At 42.4% G+C, this 20,535-nt stretch overlaps 1 protein-coding gene across 4 annotated transcripts in view; it reads left to right on the forward strand.

Moving 5' to 3' along the window:
- Positions 1 to 7,568: 7,568 nt before the first annotated feature.
- Samhd1 (SAM and HD domain containing deoxynucleoside triphosphate triphosphohydrolase 1) overlaps positions 7,569 to 20,535 on the forward strand; it is a 40,330-nt gene continuing 27,363 nt past the window's right edge. The window contains exons 1-6 of one of the 4 annotated variants that reach the window (XM_041670762.1): positions 7,569 to 7,856; positions 12,689 to 12,755; positions 14,436 to 14,508; positions 16,130 to 16,290; positions 17,496 to 17,611; positions 18,772 to 18,842. In XM_041670762.1, coding sequence (XP_041526696.1) covers positions 7,652 to 7,856; positions 12,689 to 12,755; positions 14,436 to 14,508; positions 16,130 to 16,290; positions 17,496 to 17,611; positions 18,772 to 18,842 — 693 coding nt within the window. In that variant the 5' untranslated portion in view covers positions 7,569 to 7,651. The remainder of the gene's footprint in view (positions 7,857 to 12,688; positions 12,756 to 14,435; positions 14,509 to 16,129; positions 16,291 to 17,495; positions 17,612 to 18,771; positions 18,843 to 20,535) is intronic. The other 3 variants (XM_041670764.1, XM_041670763.1, XM_041670765.1) reach the window with 3 other exon arrangements.

The raw sequence follows: 20,535 nt of genomic DNA on the forward strand, positions 1-20,535 counted from the left end.
AAAAATTAGAATTAAAAACTATTAAACTATTGTACTTTTTACTTGTATTACTAGAGGTACTTGTGCAGCCATCTAAAATTCATGTCTTCAAGTTGTAGGATGTCTGAGCTGTCAGAAGCACTGGCTGCTCTTGTAGAATACCAGAACTTGGTTCCCAGCACTCACACTGGGTGGCTTACAACAGCCTTACGTACTCCAGTTCCAAAAGACCCAATGCTGTCTTCTAGCCTCCAAGGGCACCAGTGTGCATGTGTGTATACACATACATATACATGGTGATGCTTTGAATGAGATGCCTTCCACAGGCTCATGGGCCTCAATAGTTGGTCTCTAGTTGGTGGGACAGACCATCCAAAGGAAATTCCTAACATTCTAACCATTGTAGAGAGAATCACCTTTAGGGCAGGCCCACCACCCAGCTCCCAAATAAATCACATGGAGGCTTATTCCTAGTTATAAACATCTAGCTTTAACTTCGCTTGTTTCTTGCCAGCTTTTCTTAACTTATCCCGTCTACCTTTAGCCTCTGGGCTTTTCTTATTCTCTTACTTTGTAAATCTTACTCTTACTCCGTGGATTGCTGCGTAGCTGGATGGCTGGCACCTGATGTCCTCCTCCTTCTCTGGCTACTCCTCTCCTCCCAGATTTCTCCTTGTATTTATATTCTCTGTCTGCCATCCCCCACATCCTTTCTCTTGCCTTGCTATTGGCCATTCAGATCTGACAGACAAAGTATCCTGCTTTACAGCTTTACAGAATTAAACAAATGCAATATAAACAAAAGTAACACACCTTAACATAATATTCCCCAACAAAAGACATGTTCCACCACCGTCTGGCCACTAACTAACCCTTACATTTAAATTAACCTATATTTCTTATCTATGCTTTGCTATGTGTCTCATGGCCTGTTACCTCATTTTCTCTACATCCTGCTTCCCTGGTGGCTGGCTGGCATCTCCTCTGACTCTGACCTTCTTCCCATCATTCTCCTAGTTTGACTGTTTCACCTATAATTCCTGTCTGCCTACCAGCCAATCAGCTTCTTATTAAACCAATCCTCATGGCAAATCTTCAAGTGTACAAAAGAATTATTCCATAGCAGTGGTCATTGAAGTTTTCTATGCTCAGCATACCACCCACTGTCTACATTGACTCTCTGTTGCCTGCACAATGTAGTACTCTCAGCCCCAGCACCACATCTGCCTGCACACCACCTTGCTCCCTCTCGTGACAATAATGGACTGAACCTCTGAAACTGTAAGCCACGCCAATTAAATATTTTTTATAAGAGTTGCTGTGGTCATGTTGTCTTTTTGCAGCAATAGAAACCCTAACTAAGACAGAAGTTGGTACCAAGGATTGGGATATTGCTGTGATATGCTCAACCATGTTTTTGTTTGGGGTAATATGGACTTTGGGAGTATGGTTTAGGAAAGCAATGGAATGCTTTAAGCACTGCATAATGGGCCATACTAGTAGGAGCATGGAAGACGGTGCTGAATGTGATTTGATGAACTTGGGGATCAAGAGACTTCAGACAAGGCTGTTCATTAGTATGTGGCCTAGAGTCTGATCTTGTGATATTTTGGTGAAGAAAGTGGCTGCTTTTTGCCCTTGTCTGAAGAGTATGTGAGGCTAACATGAAGAGTTTTGGATTAATTTTGTTGGCAGAAGAAATCTCAAAATAGTCTAGTATAGGCACCGTTGTGTGGATATTAGTGGTAATGCTAATGAAGATTTATAAAAGGAGCAAACTGACCAGGGTAGATTACGAAATGTAAATTTTGAGGAGAAAAAGCACCAGAAAGTAGAATGGATCTAAGTCCTATGTTGAAGGAGATAAACAGATTAAGAAATGGAATAATGGCAATATCCCACCCAATTAAGTTTCCAACTGATGGGAAAAAACTAAAGAAAAGCTTAGAGCCTGGTATGGTGGGACACCTTTAACCCCAGAACGTGGAAGGCAGAGGCTGGCAGATCTTTGAGTTTTAGGCCAGCCTGGTCTACAGATCCAGTTTTAGGACAACCATGCTTAGGCAGTGAAGGACAGAAAGCTGGTGAGGATGTAATTGAATGAGAGGGCCATGTTCCAGTCCCATCAAGCAGTGGAAACTGGCAACTTTAGCCACATGGTTTTGACTTTAGAGTTAAGGATAGAAGAAATAGGTTATGGAATTTGCCTCCATACCACCCACCAGGGAGTGGGCCTTCTCCATAAATCACTAATAAAAAAATGCCCCAAGGCTTGCCTACAGCCTGATCTCAATAGGTCTTTTTCTTAATTGAGGCTCCCCCCTCTCAGATGGCTTCAGCCTGTGTCAAGTTGACATAGAACCATCATCCAGCACATAGGTTCAGGAAATTCAAGGTCATCTCTATAACAAGTTCAAACTGGAGACCAGCTTGGGCTACATGAGACCTTGTCTCAAAAAAAAAAAGGAAAGGGGCCAACAGCCAAGATGTAGAACCACCTTAGATGCCCTTCAACAGATTTTTTTAATTGGCATTTGCATAATAGTATTTTATTTAGACATAAAAAAATGTTAAGTTCCGCCCCACCCCCTAAAAGAAACAACTCTGAACCTATTGTTAAACGTTCTTTATGGCTGATATACTGGTAAAAATGAAACACTTCAGTGACTAAGGTGAGTTGAAATAATACAAGTCCACAGCCAAATTATCTCCTGCTCTCTCAGCCCCCTAAACAATCATTTATTGCCCACCTCTGTGTTTGTCCTAGCATCCTTGTGACTATTAGACAGATCTTTTGGATATGTATGATCAACCCTCTAGCTTCCCTCAACCCACAAGCTAAGAAGTCATCCCATGGCATCCGAGGCTGCAGCAAAGGTTTCTCCCCTCTACCCTGCCGAGCTGGAGCTTCCACCAATGCATTTAACTTCCTTATTTATCATTTTCTTTGTTTTGTTACAATAAAAACTTCAGCAAACTCTCACCGTGTTGATATGCAGTATTTTGGCAATCTGAATCTGCATCCAGGATGTGGTTACTCATACTTAGATCTAGAATCTTCTTTCATTTACAGTAAGAGCTGTGCTTAAACCAAAAGAAAGGAATTGTGTCGTGTGCAGAAAAACAGGTGGAAAAACACAGGAGGCTGTGTACAGCTGATCTCAATTCACTGCCTTTTTGAATCTATATGTTTTTGAAGTATATGTACATGATAGGGTTGTGGTATGCATACACAATGGATAAATCTCAAATAATGTACTGACTGAAAGGACTCAAGTGCCAAGGGCTACATTGTGCATATACATAACATTTATATTACAATCTAGAAAAGGCCTCTGCATCCTGAGTGCTGGGATTAAAGGCGTGCACCACCACCACCCAGCTGAACATTTCTTTCTCTGTTATGTGGGTATGATAGCATCTGGGGTCTTTGTCCTGAATAAGTTATTTTCCTATTAGGATGAGACCTTGCCTTTTGACTAAAGGAGTTAAAGGTAACCTGCCAGAGTCAATCATTTTATAATGACCACAGTTTATAATGAGCCCAGGTATGAAAGTCTTCCATCTTGTCAAAGTCATTCTCTCAAGGTCTTCAACTGGGATCAGAGTTCTCCCTGACTCTCATGCCTGCATTCTGCATAAGCCCTCATCCCTCACTGCTTCCTCCTCTGCCCCTTGGTATTTCTCAACTCCAGGCACACTTCTGCTTGGAAAGGCTTGCTTCCTCTTTGTGGAATGCCTTTCTATACCACACACATCACTCCTTCATCTTTGCTCAAATGTCATCTTCCCCAAAGACCTCTCCAGACTACCCTACCTAAAATGGTGGCCACTCCTGGTCTCTTACTCTGATCGATAATTTTCTACAGCACCAGCTTCTGATATATGATGCAAGTCTCTATAGTAAGGAGTGAGCCACTTATTGGTTCCTGGCCTCTTAGCCCCAAAACAATCACAGAAAACCTGTATTAATTAAATCACTGCTCAGCTCATTAGCTATAGCTTCTTATTAGCTAACTCTTACATATTAATATCTGTGTCTGGCCACATGGTTGTGGCCTACTGGCTAAAGTTCTGGTGTCTGTCTCCGGCAGAGCTACATGGCTTACCCCCAACTTTTCCTTCTTTCTCCCAGCATTCAGTTTAGTTTTCCCTGCCTATCTCTGTTCCCCTATAGCTCTGCTATAGACCCAATGCAGTTCCTTTATTAACCAATGGTATTCACAGCATACAGAGGGAAATCCTACATCGTCTCCTATAGTTAATTATATTGTTCATGATGGCATTCCCACTAGAATGTGAATTTCACTAAGCAGGGATTTTTGTCTGTACAGTTGTTGATGTGCCCTAGTTGTCCAGAATTCTAAGTACCCTGTAAACACTCATATTTGATGGATGAAAATGTGTTAATAACCACATAAATTTAACACTAAAATAACCAGTCAACAAAACTCTTATGAGGATTAAAAATAATAGACACTATGCAAAATTAAAATGTCTGACTCACTCTTACCTGAGTGTGTGTGTGTGTGTGTGTGTGTGTGTGTGTGTGTGTGTGTGAGGGCATCATGAATGATAGGTTAAGTATTCTACCTACTGAGATATACTCCCAGCACTAGCCAAATGCTGTTTGTGTGTGTGATATATGTACATGTGTGTACAGGTGTACATGTTCATGAGCATGTCCTTGTGTACATGGAATGCCCAGAGGATCACATGTAGAGTTCTGTTCTCTCTCTCTGCCTTATTCCTTTTTTTTTGAGACTAGGTTTTACTATGTAGCTCTGGCTAGTCTGCTACTTTCCGTGTATACCAAGCTGGCCTTGAGCTCACAGAGATCTCCCTACCTCTGCCTCTTGTGGCAAAATTAGATGTGCACCACTACACCTAGAAGACAGGGTCTCTTTCTGAACTTGAAGGAGACTGGCATCCAGCAAGCTCCAGTGATCTTCTGTCTCCACCTCCCTGCCCTTCCCTCGACACTCGAGTTACACAGGTGCCAAGGTTTACCCATGAGCCTCCTGCCTGTTCAGCAAGCATTCTGTTCACTAAGCCATGTTCTCAGCTGTATGTGGTTGCCAATGAGAGAGACTCACTGTGTTAACCAGGCTATCCTGAACTCAAGATCCTCCCGCCTCTACCTCCCCAGCACTCAGGAGGTAGAGGCAGGCGAATCTCTGAGTTCAAGGCCAGTTCAAGTCTACAGAGTGAATTGCAGGACAGCCAGGACTAACAGAGAAACCCTGTCTTGAGAAAGAGAGAGAGAGAGAGAGAGAGAGAGAGAGAGAGAGATAAGATAGATGATAGATAGATAGATAGATAGATAGATAGATAGATAGATAGATTTGGGGTTAGTCTTTGAAATTTGCATAGATGGAAAAAATATCTCCAGGAAGCATGTAGAGCGAAGGCTGAAGAGGAAGTAGAAGAGTGAATAATCACGGTGGTGGTGGTTGCCTGTGCAGAGATGTGGAAATCATAGCCTGATGCTGTCAGGACCAAATTTCACAATCTATCTCGCTATGGGACAATTGGAGGTCCAGGACAAATTTCTTGGAGTGGGGGAAAGCACTGGCGATATGGGCCTTAAAACAGTTTTTCCTATTCTGATCCTAACCACGGCAAGCTTGGGCAGAGCTTCCTCTCAGTATGGGCAGGACTCCTGTCTGATAGGTACTGCTTCTCGGGTTGTGAGATGACCGCATGGGAACAGGTCACCAGAACTAGAGCTGACCAAGTGACACCCCAGAAAGAGTCAGTTTTATAGATGAAATCCTGTGTCAATAGACTCCCAACTCTGTTACCACCATGTGACCTTGAGCCAGTAGTAGTTCAAAAGATTAAGAGCCTCTGGAAGTGATGAGAAGATTGGGGGGAAATGATGCTTATTTAAAAAAAAAAATAGTGTGCGTGTTGACAGGCAGTGATGGCGCATGACTTTAATCCCAGAATACTTTCCAGAGCAGGCTCCAAAGCTTCAGAACCCCCCCTCCCTCTCTCTCTCACACACACACACACTAGTTTTCTCTCTCTCTCTCTCTCTCTCTCTCTCTCTTTATATATATATATATAAATATATATATATAAATAGTGTGTGTGTGTGTGTGAGAGAGAGAGAGAGAGAGAGAGAGAGAGAGAGAGAGAGAGACCACTCATACCACAGCATCCGCGTGGAGATCAGAAGACAATTTCCCAGAGTCAGCTCTCTTCTTCCACCTTTCTCTCGTGTCTTAGACTCAAACTCAGATCGCGACACTTGCATAGCAAGTGCCTTTACCCACTAAGCCACCATGCTAGACCACACTGAACACGCAAATCTAATTGATTAAACTTAAAACCCTGTTTGTATCATTTTCTATTGCTGACTTCTATGGGAAAAGACTCTCACAAATCCTAGAAGCACAATTTTCAAATCAGCCATTGTGGACATGAGATATAGCTCTTTTATCCTCTTGCTCCCGTTTCTTATGTCTTGATAACTGGGATGTTTTCACCAAATGCCCTGTTGACGGGATGGAGAATGTTTTCTGGGCCAACACGTTATTAAGAGCACGGACTTTGGAAGCATGCAGCCTATCATTTCTTAGCGCTCTCTCCCTCCCCCTCTCTTCTCTCCCCCACCTTTGTACTTCACTTCCTCCCATCTGAAATGTGTTAAATGTGTTAGTATTTGTAAAGCCTTCAGAACAAGGACCCTGAACGCAACAGCATTGTTTGCTAAGAATGCCTTGGTTTATCAGATTTCGTGTTTATCTGTTTTGGTGTTGGGGGTTGACCACTGGGCCTCAAGGCTGTATTCTCTGCCTGAGCTTCACCTGTTCAGCTCACTGCTAAGATCTAATTTGGACTGCTTGATGTTAAAATAGCCTTGCTGTAGATGGGCCATGCTTTCCCGAAAGGTGTTGGTTTTTTATTAGCAGCGCTCATTATTAGTATGTATTAGTACGCACATTAGTGTACTAATAATGTATGAATACGGATTTATGGGGAAGTTTGGGTCTTGACCCAAAATGGATTAAAGCAAAAGAAAATGCCTGTCATGTGGACACTAACCAGTAATTAGTAAAAAAAAATCCTGTCTATTTGGAAATAAACTTGGCATCTTAGGGCAGGCCCCTGTCAACTAACTGGCAATCATTGCAGGATCTTCAGTTAGGCCAGTCCCTTGCCCGTTGTGTTCTGCACTGGGATGATGCTGACAGCTTCGTTGCCTTCGGGTACTTTTTACAAGTTCACAGCTTGGAGAGTTTGAAACCGGGCGAAAAAGTACTTGCTTAGAGGAAGGCACCTGCAGTCCACCAGAAGGCCTTTTAATCTGGAGTGTGGTGGAACCTTCATTAGCCCCAGGTGCCCTTTTACCCCGGCCTCGTCCTTCCTAGAGCCCTCACCCTTCCTTAATCACAAATTTTGTTTCTCTAATAACTCCGCCCTTTCAGGAAACACAGAGGCGGGGTTGAGGGCAAGTACGCATATCATTGCGCTTGCGCAATGGGCCGGGCGCTAGCGCCTCAGGGAGGCCAAGCTCCCAGGGCTGATGTCCAGCGCGCCTGCGCAGTAGGCCCGGATGGCACCGCTAAATGGACTCGCCTCCAGGGCAGTGGCGTCAGTGCGACTGCGCGCGACCCGGGTGCCGCGGTACTTAATTTCGCTGCGCCTAGACTAGCAAGTAGCCATGCGGAGAGCGGACCCCGAGCAGCCTGCCAAGCGGCCTCGCTGCGATGGCAGCCCCAGAACGCCGCCGAGCATCCGTCCTGCAGTGGCCAACGCGTCTCCGGGCTCCGAACTCCACATCGACCTCCCGACCTGGGATGTGGATGATGTGTGCTCCTTCTTGGAGGGAGAAGGCTTCCGAGAGCAAGTGCTGGGCAGCTTCAGAGGTAACGGGGCTGAGGGGCTGAGGGGCTGAGGGGCTGGGCTGAGGGGGGCAAGGGATTGCGCCCAAGAGGCCGAGCGGGGAGAATCCACGCGAGTGGCATCCGAAGCGGGAGGCCCCTGAGGGAAGCGGCTGGTGGCGGGAACTCGGACCTGAGGCGGGAGGCGCCCCGACGCGAGCCGTTCTGGACGGCTACCCAAGGTGGGCGCTGGCCAAGTGCCAGCCCATAGGAGGGTGCTGGCTCTGGGGGCTACGGACCGGGAGGGGCCCTGGGAGGTTTGCATTTTCTTCTGGTGTATGGGTGTCTTGGGGAACTTGTCACTTCTTCTGACAGGAGAGATCCACGCCTTTCTAAGATTTCCTCCCCAGACCTCGGGCAGTGGCTTGCGGTCTTTTCAGGCTGGGAAAAACCTTCTGTGCTAACCGCAGCTCCCAAAACACTTGACCCCGGGAGAGATTTTGGCACTTTTAAGTTTCGCTCTTAAGCCGTTCTCGGAATTTGGGGTTTTCCTGAAAGGGGAGGGTAGTTGGTAAATCTCCAGATTCTCACCGATTGCCTTAGCGTCCCCGTAGGCGCTCAGTGTGTGCTGACTGTATTTGCAGAGTGCTACTTATCAACTTCTCTTCCAAAACAAGAGCAACTCACTCAGTTGACCACTGCAACCCCAGCAGTCCACAGCTTGGCCACACAAAGGGGAGGGTATAGGCTGAGAATTTTTTTTGCTCATGCATCAGTCAAACCCTCGGAATCTGCTCAGCTTGTTTGTGGTAGGTGTGAAGCTTAACCCCTTGCATGATCTCCTGAGGTGTTCGCTGGGAACGTGACTTGTAGATTCCGAAAACTTTACTACTTGTGGGGCAGAGCCGTGTGCCTAATTGAAGGATCGGGAAGTTTCAAGTTCAGGGCATAAAGGTAGCTTACATGTAGGAACTAACATTTCTCTCTTTCCCTTCCCCACTTCTCACTCCACAGGAAAGTAACTTGGGGGGTGAGTGCCCTGGGACTCTCTATGTAGACTATGCTGGCCTCAAACTCAGTGATCCACCTGCCTCTGCCTCCTGAGTGCTAGGGTGAAAGGCGTGCGCCACCACACCTGGCAGTATTTTATTTTAGTTTTATATGTGTGAGTGTTTTGCCTTCATGTGTGTACGTGCACCACGAGTGTGCCTCGCGTCCTTGAGGCCAGAAGAGGGTGTAACTCCCCCTGGACTGAAGTTACATGTGGTTGTGAGCTTCCATGGGAGTGCTGAGAACTGAATCCGAGCCCTTTGCAAGAGAAGTGATTGCTCTTAACCTCCCAATTAGCTCTTCTGGCTTTATTTTTATTTGAATTATGTTTTTATGGGGGTGGGGATGGGGAGTGTATGCACCTGAGTGCGGTGCCCACGGAAGCCAGAAGAGGATATCCAACCGTCTGGAGCTGGCCGTTGTGAGTGGCCTAGGGACACAAAAGCCGTGTGTGCTCTTAACTACTAAAGCCATCTCTCCAGCTTCAGATGATGGGTTTTTTTTTTTTTACTTTCTTTTTTTTTTTAAATTTTATATCTTTTACGTCATGTATCTTTTTTAAAAAATTTTCTATGGTTTATTTAACTTTATTTTATGTGCATTGGTGTAAGGGTGGTCAGATCGCTGGAACTGGATTTTCAGACAGTTGTGGACTGCCATGTGGGTGCTGGGAATTGAACCTGGGTCCTCGGGAAGAGCAGTCAGTGCTCTTAACCTCTGAGCCATCTCTCCAGCCGCCCCCCCACCCCCATGATGTTTTGATACCAAAGATGTTAAGTAACCTCCCAGAGCCACACCTACACAAAAGACGCAGAGCTGAATTTTTTAAAGGTTAAGTCTTTGGATTCCAGAATTCATTCTAGTTATTTCTTAACCAGTGTTCTCAATAAAAATTACTGGGGAACATATGCCTGTAATCCTACTCTTTGGGGGGCTGAAGCAAAATAATCAAGACTTCAGGTTCCAGTCTTAGGTTTTCAACCCACCCTGGGCTATGTAATAAGGCCTCGGAGAACATAACCAAAATTAGAAAATCAACTAAGAACAAGGGAAAAAATCTTGTAGAAAATGAGTAAAATAGCAAGAAGAGACCATCAATAACCTACCAATAAACTTAAGTAAAGCAGTTTTATCTCGATAGTAAGTTTTAAAATACTGGGTTTTAATTTAATAATTAAAAAAGATTGTTAGCAGATGAAATATGTATTCCAGTAAAGTTGATAGGCATGTCCGTTAGCTCAACTGTGGACAGTTTGGTAATGCTTTTTGACCTATAGTAAATAATGACGGCGACATTTATTATGTATATACTTTGTATGAAGTAACCCCATATACATTTTGCAAGCTTTTGGGGGAGGGATAGGATTTTTGTGTATGTGTATGTAATATGGAGGATGAGACCAAGGGCTTTGTTCATGCTGTGTGAGACTCTACCACGGAGTCACATTACCCTCTTCCCCCGCATTCTGTACATATTTTATTTTATAAAATCTTACAACAGGGGCTGGGGAGATGGCTCAGTTATTAACCATGCAAACAGGAAGATCCGAGTTCTAAATTTCAGCACCCACATGAAAAATTGGGCTTAAAGGTGCATGTTTATAATCCCAGAGGTGAAGCACTGTATCTGAATTGTTCATATAAATTCAAACAGGCACACATACACATAAATAAATCTTAGAAAAATGCCAGGCAGAGGAGTAATTAAGGAAGATCCCTGATGTTGACCTCCAGCTTCCGACAAGCACGTGCACAGGTGTGTGAACACACCCCACACAAGTGCACACATGTGCAAAATGTATTAGGATTTGTATATACTGTAGGATACAAAATATCCATTAAGAAAGATCTCAGTGGTTTAGAGCACTGTTACTCTTGCAAAGCACCCTGTTTGATTCCCAGCACCCACATGGTGGCTCCAAACCATCTGTAACTCCAGTTCCAGAGGATTCAGTACCCTCTTCTGTCCTTCACTGACACCAGGCACACATGTGGTGTGTGTATGTATTTGTGTGTGTGTGTGTGTGTGTGTGTGTGTGTGTGTGTGTGTGTATGCTGGCTAAATACTCATACATACAAAATAAATAAATCTTTTTTAAAACAATTTAAAAAGGGGGGATACAAACTTTCATCATTGAGAACTATGTTTAGGATATTGGGTGGGAAAAATTGGTTATATGACAATCTTTTATATGTAAACTGCATCATTTTATATAGATAAATTTGTGATCTTAAAACGCTAACAGTAGGTATCAGTTTGAACTTAAGTAAATTGGCATTTAGTATTTTTTTATATATTATTTGGACTTTTTACATCGTGTAACTGTTTTTTCGTAATAGAAAAAATACAGAAGTACTATTTTCACTTCCTCTTTCCTTTTTCTTCCAGAAAACCGCTTCCTCGTTTTCTCTTGTTACATTGAGAAAGAAGGTTTTTGTTTATATGGAAATAGTCCAGAGCTATAGAATCCGAGCTCAAGAAGAGCTAGAATTTACTATTTGGAAAGAAAAAATATGTACATATATGTATATATAGCTCTTTCAAAACAGTATTGTGTGCTATCAAAGGTTGCTTTAGAAATGGAACTCTGGGTACTCTGATTTTAATCTGATGATTCTAAGAAGAATTGATTTAAAGCCCTTCTCTGACACCACCCTCGCCCTGAGACTTACAAACCAGGAAGCTGCAGGCCTGGCAGGACCTCACAATAATCAGGTTTCACTTTACTTTCCCCATTGCTTTTCTCAGAAACAATTTACATGAATAATTACAAATGTTCATCTGACTCATCAAAATAGTTCTTAGGTTTGTTACCTAATTAAGATTTTTATCAAATAGAATTTTTAAAAGAAGGGATAGAAAGACTTTTAAAGTAGAATGTCAAAAGTGTAGTACATCTCAGTTATAAAATGCTTACTTAGTATGTACAAAGACCTGGATTCGATCCTTAGTAACTTTTTTTTTTTTTTAAATTTTTGAACTCTGGAGGCTCTCAGAGATAAAGCCAAGCTAGCTATATGGCAAAACTGTCATTAAAAAAAAAAAAAAAAAAAAAAGCCTGGCATGGTGATGCACCCCTTTACTCCTAGCACTTGGAGTAGAGCAAGTGGATTTCTATGAGTGTGAGGAGCCCAGCCTGGTCTACATAGTGAGTTCCTGTATGGCTAGAGCTACACAGTGAGACCTTGTCTCAGAGTAACAGGCAGAAAGTGATGGAAGAAGACACTCAGTGCTGTCCGTGTGTCAGTACTGGTGCACACTACAACACATACACAATTTAAATATATATTAAACGTGCATGTTATATATTTTTAATTTTTATATTTTATTAATTATTTAGCATATTCTAAATATATATTTATTTTTAAAGTATGGTGAATTTGTGTCTCAGTATCTGAGAAACATTGGTTCTAAGACCAAGCAGATATCTAAAGATATGATGCTCCAGCCCATTACATAAAATAGCATAGTGCGTTTGCTTCTGATCTGTGTATACCCATGTCTGTATTCTTTAAATAATCTCTACATTACTGTAAAGCCTCGTATAATGTAAACAGTTGTCGTACCATATTTTGAAATGTTATCTACAATAATGAACACAAGTCTTTACATGTTCAATGCAGGTGCAGGAGTTTTTTCTGAATATTTTCCATTAGTACCATCAATAAGAAATCTGGCTACAGAAAGCTGGCTATAGGCCATATGGCTCACTGCCTGTAGTGGGTTCTTAGTGAATACAAGCTGAGTGCGTTCTGACGGATTCAAACCAAAGGAAATTGGAAAACATACTCTGTAAATACTGACTTTGCTTTTTCCTCTTCCTTAGAGAATAACATCACTGGTTCATTTCTGCCCTTTCTCGATGAGTCTCGTCTTGAAAATCTTGGAGTAAGGTAAGAATAATAAAATCATACTTTATTCACCTTTCAGAGACAAAGCTCAGGATCTCGGGTTTTACCTATCCTCAGTTCAGTACTGTGACATGTGTTAGGACAGAATCCCTTGCCTGCTGTTTCTGCTGCACCGACCTTGTGTTTAGTTTTACATGTGGTTTCTATTTCAAAGGGCTTTGCTGACAAGCATTCATGGAGTTTATAGAGGCCAAATTTTTACTCTCAAATTTAGTATAATTGAATTGTATACACTAGAAATATGTATCAGAATCAATAGGAAAAAAAATTAACAAGAAAGTCAAAGTTACCATCCTATCTATTTGTAGGTCGTCCTAAGGCTGTCTAGGACTGGGATGTATCTGTGTATGTAATCTGTTAAAGCTCATAATTATCCCTGTATGGCTTTGTATACACACATACAGATATCTCTGTGTATGCCTGGAGGTTCTGGGGTCTAAGTTAGAGCTAAGACCCCTTTAAAGATCTTAGCTGATATTCAGTGTTTATGTGTGCTTTAAAATGTAAGTTTTCTTTCTTTCAGAATTGGCAACAGTTAGTTTAATGTTTGTGGTAACAGTAACTAAAGAATAAAAACAAAGTCTTATTCTGAATTACTTCAGGGCCTCCGGCTTAGAACTTGAGAATGGAAATAGATTGTGAGTGAACCTTAGCAAAGAATGTTAGCTGTCCTTTAGAAGCTGCCCTTTGGAGCACAGGCTTCAGGGATGTTGACTCTGCTTCTTTCATTCCCATTTCAGCCGTCTGAGACTTCCATTTACCTTATTACCTGTGCAGTGGTGGACTTTCTTCTAATCTCTTTTCAAAGACCCAAACACTGTTGACTTGTTTAGCAGCTATTTATGGGAGGTTCATTTGGTTCTAGGCACTCCTCTGGGAACTTGGGACACATGGGTGAACAAGACAGGCAAATTCCAGAAGGACAGTACTGTACGCTATGTGTCTTGTACCCTGCTTTCTGCCTCTGAGATGAAGTCTGCGGGATATAAACAGGCTTGCATTAGCCTGTAATATAGCCACCTGTTGTATGTTTAAATTATCTAAAATTTTACTAAGTCAGGGGCCGGAGCTGTGGCCCCGAGAGTAAGAGCACTTGCTGGTCTTCAGGAGGACCCACCTCGAGCTGCCCTTAGCAGTGCCAGTGACTCCAGCTCCATTGGATCTAACGCTCTCTGACCTCCACAGACTGGCTCACGTGCACAAATCCACACACAGACACAATTAGAACTTTTCAGTTAGATGAATTAAAATTTTTTAGTTCTTCTGTTGTACTATCTACATTTCAATTGATCAATAACCCCTTGTGCCCAGTTGCCAGTGTGTTACACAGGGCAGACAAGACACTTTGGTAACTGCAAAACGTTCTGGGAGGCAGCTGCCTCAGAGAATACCACAGCATCACCCAGTGAGCCCGTGGTGCTAGCCTAGCTTGCTGCTGTATGGTCATGCTTTTCTCTCATTTCTTTTTTATCCTTCCCTGTCCACCAACTCCTGTTTCCAGGATATAAACTCCCAGATAAATTTCCTGTATATAAGCTCTTGTGTTGGACTCTGCATATTACGGGGAGTCCTGTTTAGATAAACACTTGCTGTATTCCTTGAATTTTTGATTAAATTATTAAGCAAATATTGATATATTTACTTATGTTGTTTCAATTTTAGTTCCTTGGAGGAGAGGAGGAAGATGATTGCATGTATCCAAAAACTGAGTCAATCTCACATAGAGCTAATGAAGGTAAAGGGGATCTGGGTGTATAAACAGCATTTCCTTTTTTATACAAGAAGTATTGCTTCATAAGGAATTATAGCTTTTGACTTTGACTTTTGATGATGTAGTGTGTGGGTGTGGGGGGAGGTGTACATAAAAGTGTCACAGTCCAAGTGTAGTAGTCAGAAGACAACTTTGGGGAGTCGATACTCTCCCTCCACCATGTGGATACAAGGGACAGAACTCGGGTCCCAAGGCTTGGCCTCAAATGTGTTTACCCACTGAGCTATCTCTAGCCCTGTGATGATATTTTTGGCAATCATCTAATTCAACAAAAAGCCTTAGTAGCTTTCAGCCATAGAATAACTTTTATTTATTAGTTTTTATTTTGATTTATTTATTTATTTATTTTTGAGGGAGTGTCTCACTATGTATCCCTGGCTGACCTCAGACTCAGAGATCCACCTGCCTCTGCCTCTAAGTATTGGGATTAAAGACACGCATCACCATATCCAGCAAGCTTTTTGTTTTAGTTTTTATTTAATTAATTTATTTTTATGTGTATGAGTGCTTTGCCTGCATGTATATGTGTTTGCCACTTTTCTTACGTGATGCCCATGGAGGGCAGAGGAGGGCATTGGATCCCGGGAACTGGAGTTACAGATGGCTGTGGGCTGCCGTGTGTACAGGTGCTGGGATTTCTTTCTTTGTTTTGACCCTCTGGGCAGATTGTACTGTTTCTCCCAGAGTACAGAAACAGTTCCTGACTGATTTCTTACCCACTCTGCCTGGCATATACAATAACTGAACAGTTAATGGGATTTATTATCTTGTGGGCTAGTAACAGACCAGGATATCATACAGCCACTACGCGGATCATGTGACTCTGTGAGGAATCATTTATATCATGTAATAATAGTAAGAATAAAAATAACCACTGGTGGTGGTGGCACACAGCTTTAGTCCTAACACTTGGGAGGCAGAGGCAGGTGGATCTCTGAGTCTGAGGACAGCCTGGTCCACAGAGCAAGTTCTAGTACAGCCAGGGCTACACAGAGAAACCCTGTCTATGTATGTATGTATGTATGTATGTATGTGTGTTCTCACTTGTTTGTGATGGTTAGGTTGACCTTGTGTTAGGAGGAATGCTTGTTTATGATTAGGTATTTAGAGATCACTGAACTTGGTCTTATGCAGTAAGGATGCCCAGAGGATTTAATTTTGATATTCTCAGTTCCTTCTCTTCCTGAGGACTTTAATATCATTCCCTGAGTGTTATTAGAGGTGATAACCTTGATATAGTTTATGATAATCATCAAGTGACTTTGTGGAGCAGGGTGGAAAACTTTAATATTCTCCAAATACACATGGTACAGAGACAGGTAAATGCTCATTAAAAAATAGAATGTCAAATTTTTAAAATTTTAGCTGTTGGTTAATGAAGTTGAATTATTAAAATGATTATTATCTAAAATATAAAAGGTTCACTGTTCATTTGTTATGACAAGGAAACTATTATAATATTAACTGTTAAAAGCAGTTTTTAAAATTGTATTTATTGTTTCTGTGTATGTGTGATGGGGGACATGTGTGTGCCAGTACAGACATATGGAGGTCAAAGGACAACTTTTTAAACATCGTTTTCCAGGTATTTAATGATCCTATTCATGGCCATATTGAGTTCCACCCTCTCCTTATCCAAATCATTGACACACCTCAGTTTCAGCGGCTTCGCTACATTAAACAGCTGGGAGGCGGCTACTATGTTTTCCCAGGAGCTTCACACAATCGCTTTGAACACAGTCTCGGGTAAGAAGGGAAAGGCGTGGGGACCATGCAGTTTTTACTGCTTCTCTCTCATGGAGTCTCATTTAATCTCTTAGAGGGTGCTTTCTTAAATGGTCATTGTAACATCTTTATTTCATTGATGAGAAAACTGAGACTTTGGCGTCCTCTTATCATATTTTATGTGTTTTTGAAACTGCATCATATCCTCCTGAAACCTAGTGTCTGCTGACAGGTCAATTGGATTAAAAACTTGTCTGTAAATGCTTACATTGACTGGGGTTGGCTGCTGGCATAACTAACTGTTAATTTGATTAGTTTTCCTTTTGTCCCTAGTTAGTCTTTTCATCTCTTTCCTTCTGGGACAGAGGCTCCTGGGAGAGCTCAGGCTGACCTCAGGCTCAGTGTCCCCCACCTCATCTCCAAAGAGTGGGGATTCTGGGCACACTCCACCATGCCTGGCTCCTGTTTAGTTTTATTATAGATTCACCCTTTTAAACAAAGTAATTGTGTCAGGAACATATGAGTTAGAGAAATGCTTATAAGCTCTGGGAGGGTTGTCTCTGGTTTACACTTTTCCATTCTGTGTGTAGAGCTGGGAGAAGTGGGCAGAGTTCAATTGGGAATTAAGTATTTGCTTTGTGGATTTTCATTTATGCAAGCTTTTTTCTTTCTCACTTGCTTCCTTTTGTCATAGACGTACTGCGTGCTAACCAATTGCGCCCCTGCAGCTCCTCTTGCTTCCTTTTGTCAGTTTCCTTCGGGGTTTCATTTTACAGCCTAGGCTGGCCTCAAACTCCTAATCCTCAGCCTCCCAAATACCAGAGTTCCAGGTGTGTGTCACTGTGTTCAGGTCCAGTAGTCAAGATAAAATGTACCTATGCTCACGTTATAAACACTGTTTATTGAACCCTCATTAGAACTTTCCAAGCCACAAACAAGTTGTCTACCTTCCTAGAGCTGAGTTCAGGGGAGACGTGCTGAAAGTACATTTAATGCTTGTTATTAGGCCATTTATTTATCTTATTTTTGTTTGCCTTGCTGGGGATTAGACCCAGGGTCTTGTACATGCTAGTCAAGTGCTCTACAAAACCACATCCTCGGCCCTGCTAAGCACTTATCTTCAGTCTGTTGGAACATCAGAGAGCCAACTCTCAGAACTCAAAGTTTCAAGTTCTAAAGGTTCATCTTTTAAACCAAAGTGTGACTTTTGATCTTTTTCTCTGCAGGGTTGGGTACCTAGCAGGCTACGTCGTTCGAGCACTGGCTGAAAAACAGCCGGAGTTGCAGATCAGTGAGCGAGATATGCTTTGTGTTCAGATTGCTGGGCTCTGCCACGACCTCGGTAAGCTCACAGAAGCCCTCACTTCGTGTAAGATCCTACTGTCTCACCTCTGCTTCACATTCAGAACTCCGTCTAACCAAAGGAGATGTACAAGTATTTTAATTTTTCGCTAATCACAACATTTCGTGGTTCCTAATATTATTGATAAGGACGAAACATTGTTATTACTTGTGAATTTTCCATGTTAAGCCTCTTTGCTATGTCACATGAAAGGTATTATTTATTTATTATTAATTTATTTATGTATTCATGAGACAGGGTTCTTGCTCTGTAACCCAAACTGTCCTAGAACTCACTATATTTAGCCTGGGCTAGCCTCAAACTCATGGCAATACTCCTGCTTCCGCCCAAGTGCTGAGATTACAAGCATGAGCCTCTGTACTGGCTGAAGGGGCTTTCTGACAGTGAGTTTTCTTGCTCTGTCTTTAGAATAATAGGAACCTGAATTTTCTCTCATTCTCATTGGCTAAAATTGCTTTTTCCTTTAGTCATTATAAATCCATCCCTTCTCACAACTAGAACAGCTTTAAGAAATACTTTTTTTTCCCTTACTCACAGGAGGTCTTAGGCCATTTAAATCCAGGTAGAAGAGTATCATCCTTTTCATTAAAAAAAAAAAGTGGCTGCTCTGACCTCTTTAGTTACAGAAGAGAGTGTGTACTTGTGTCTCCATGGACAGACACTGAAGGAGCAGAGTCCTGCCTTTCAGCGCGCTCAGAGATCCTTCCTAGAGGATAGTTGGTTCTTGTATGCTTTTTGAGTGGATGCAAACCTAGGAGCTGTGCATGCTAGGCCCTGGCTCTCCCAACTGAGCTGCAATCCAAGTCCTAAATCAATAAACCTTGTTTCTTTAGTTTTTGGGGGTTTTTAGTTTGTTTATTTGTTTTTGCTTTTTGTTTTTTTACAAAAACTCCTAGCATTCCTGGTAGCAGATACAAAACTGGAGACTGACCTAGAGAGGGTTGGCTTTCCAATATGGTTTTGCATCTTATTCTGTTGTTTTGGAAAATTGGAAAGGCAGATTTGTTCTTTTTTCTTATTATTAATTTATAGATTAACAATGTCTGTATTTGAAGTAAACTAAAAAAAAATTTTTTAAGAATTCAGTTTTTACCAATTTACAAATACTTTTCTTATTTGAAGTCTGCTTTTGTTTTTAGGTCATGGGCCATTTTCTCATATGTTTGATGGAAGATTTATGCCAGTTGCTCGCCCAGATAGAAATTGGAAGGTATGTATTCATCTGTTCCATAGTCAATAGAAATAGAATTTATCTGGTTGTCCACTTGCATTGCCTGTCTTTCCTCTCTGGGTTCTAGTATCCTTCCCTGGAGCAGTGTGCAGGGTTCCTCTCTGGGTTCTAGCATCCTTCCCTGGAGCAGTGTGCAGGGTTCCTCTCTGGGTTCTAGCATCCTTCCCTGGAGCAGTGTGCAGGGTTCCTCTCTGGGTTCTAGCATCCTTCCCTGAAGCAGTGTGCAGGTGCTTCCATTCACATTTGTCTGCTTCGTTTGCAGTAGTCTGTGGAGAAAGGGGCTTGAAACCCTCCAGAGCATAGCGCTGTGCCTGACTTTAGAAAGCTGTCAAGTGAGGGACTCACTCTAGAAACCGCTTCCTCAGCTGTCAAGGCAATGTTCTTTTCTATTCTGTTGCATTGCTGCACAGATTGTTTTTAAAGTCCAACTTCAGCTTTTATTTTGGTATAGCCATGAAGTTAAGTATCATTATTTTTAGTAAACGAACCTGTATTTTTAATACAGAGTTTTCCTAGGTAGATGAGAATGACTTTGAACGCTGTCTTGCCTCAGTCTCCCAAAAGCTGAGAGCGTGCTACACCCTCATTTCTAGCTTTAAATGACACCCTTCCCCCCCGCCCCCCCCCCCCCCGTTTGCAGGTGATGAAACTGTGCATTTTGGATCAGTTTTTGAGAAATGAGTTGACCTCTCGGTTTCTACCACACTGTATTTCTAACAGCTGGAGGAGAAAAGCACATTAACTTAAGCCAAAAGCTCCTTATATATCAAACCATTTTTTTCTCTCCCTTTCCTTTTTTAATATATTTTTTACATCATTGTTACTGTTTTTGTTTTTGTTTTGAGGCAGGGTCTTGAAACTGAGATTGCCTGCTTCTGTTTCCCTAGAGCTGGGATTAAAGGCGTGTGCTATCTCTCCTGGCTTTAATTGTACAAGGCCGGCAGGAGTCTGACAAATGAACACATGCGGTCAGACTATCGAACGTTTTCATCATTTGGGGAGTTCCCTGTGCCTTGCCTTTTTTTCTGTGGTGCTGAGGCTCAAACCCACAGCCCTGCACACACTAAGTTTGTGCCATTGCCACAGCCCAGCCCTTCCTCCATGTTCTTTTAAAATCAGTCCTCCAGCCGGGCGGTGGTGGCGCACGCCTTTAATCCCAGCACTCGGGAGGCAGAGGCAGGCGGATCTCTGTGAGTTCGAGACCAGCCTGGTCTACAAGAGCTAGTTCCAGGACAGGCTCCAAAACCACAGAGAAACCCTGTCTCGAAAAACCAAAAAAAAAAAAAAAAAAAAAAAAAAAAAATCAGTCCTCCATCACTTCTGATTTTCTTGAACATAGATTAAGTCTGTCTTTTCTTAGACTTGGTATCTCAGTTTCACTTGTATTCTCTAATCTGTTGCAAGTGTGATTTCTTGTTGTTGGCACCACATGGTTTTATACATTCTGTGTGTGTGTGTGTGTGTGTGTGTGTGTGTGTGTGTGTGTGTGCCTAGTGGGCTAGGAGGCTGCTTCCTGGGAGATCACATGCCAAGCGGCTGAGTTTAGGCTTGATCCCAACACTGCAGTAAGGTGAGGTGGGGCAGATTTTGATCCTGGGAGATAGCTCAGTGTGTATGGTGCTGAACACCTGAGTTTGGCCCCCAGAGCCGACAAGTGTGGAGTGTGTGTGTG

This window comes from Microtus oregoni, unplaced genomic scaffold (genome assembly GCF_018167655.1).
Source record: "Microtus oregoni isolate MIOR12 unplaced genomic scaffold, Mior012 000020F_ref0000438, whole genome shotgun sequence".
Lineage (NCBI taxonomy): Eukaryota > Metazoa > Chordata > Mammalia > Rodentia > Cricetidae > Microtus > Microtus oregoni.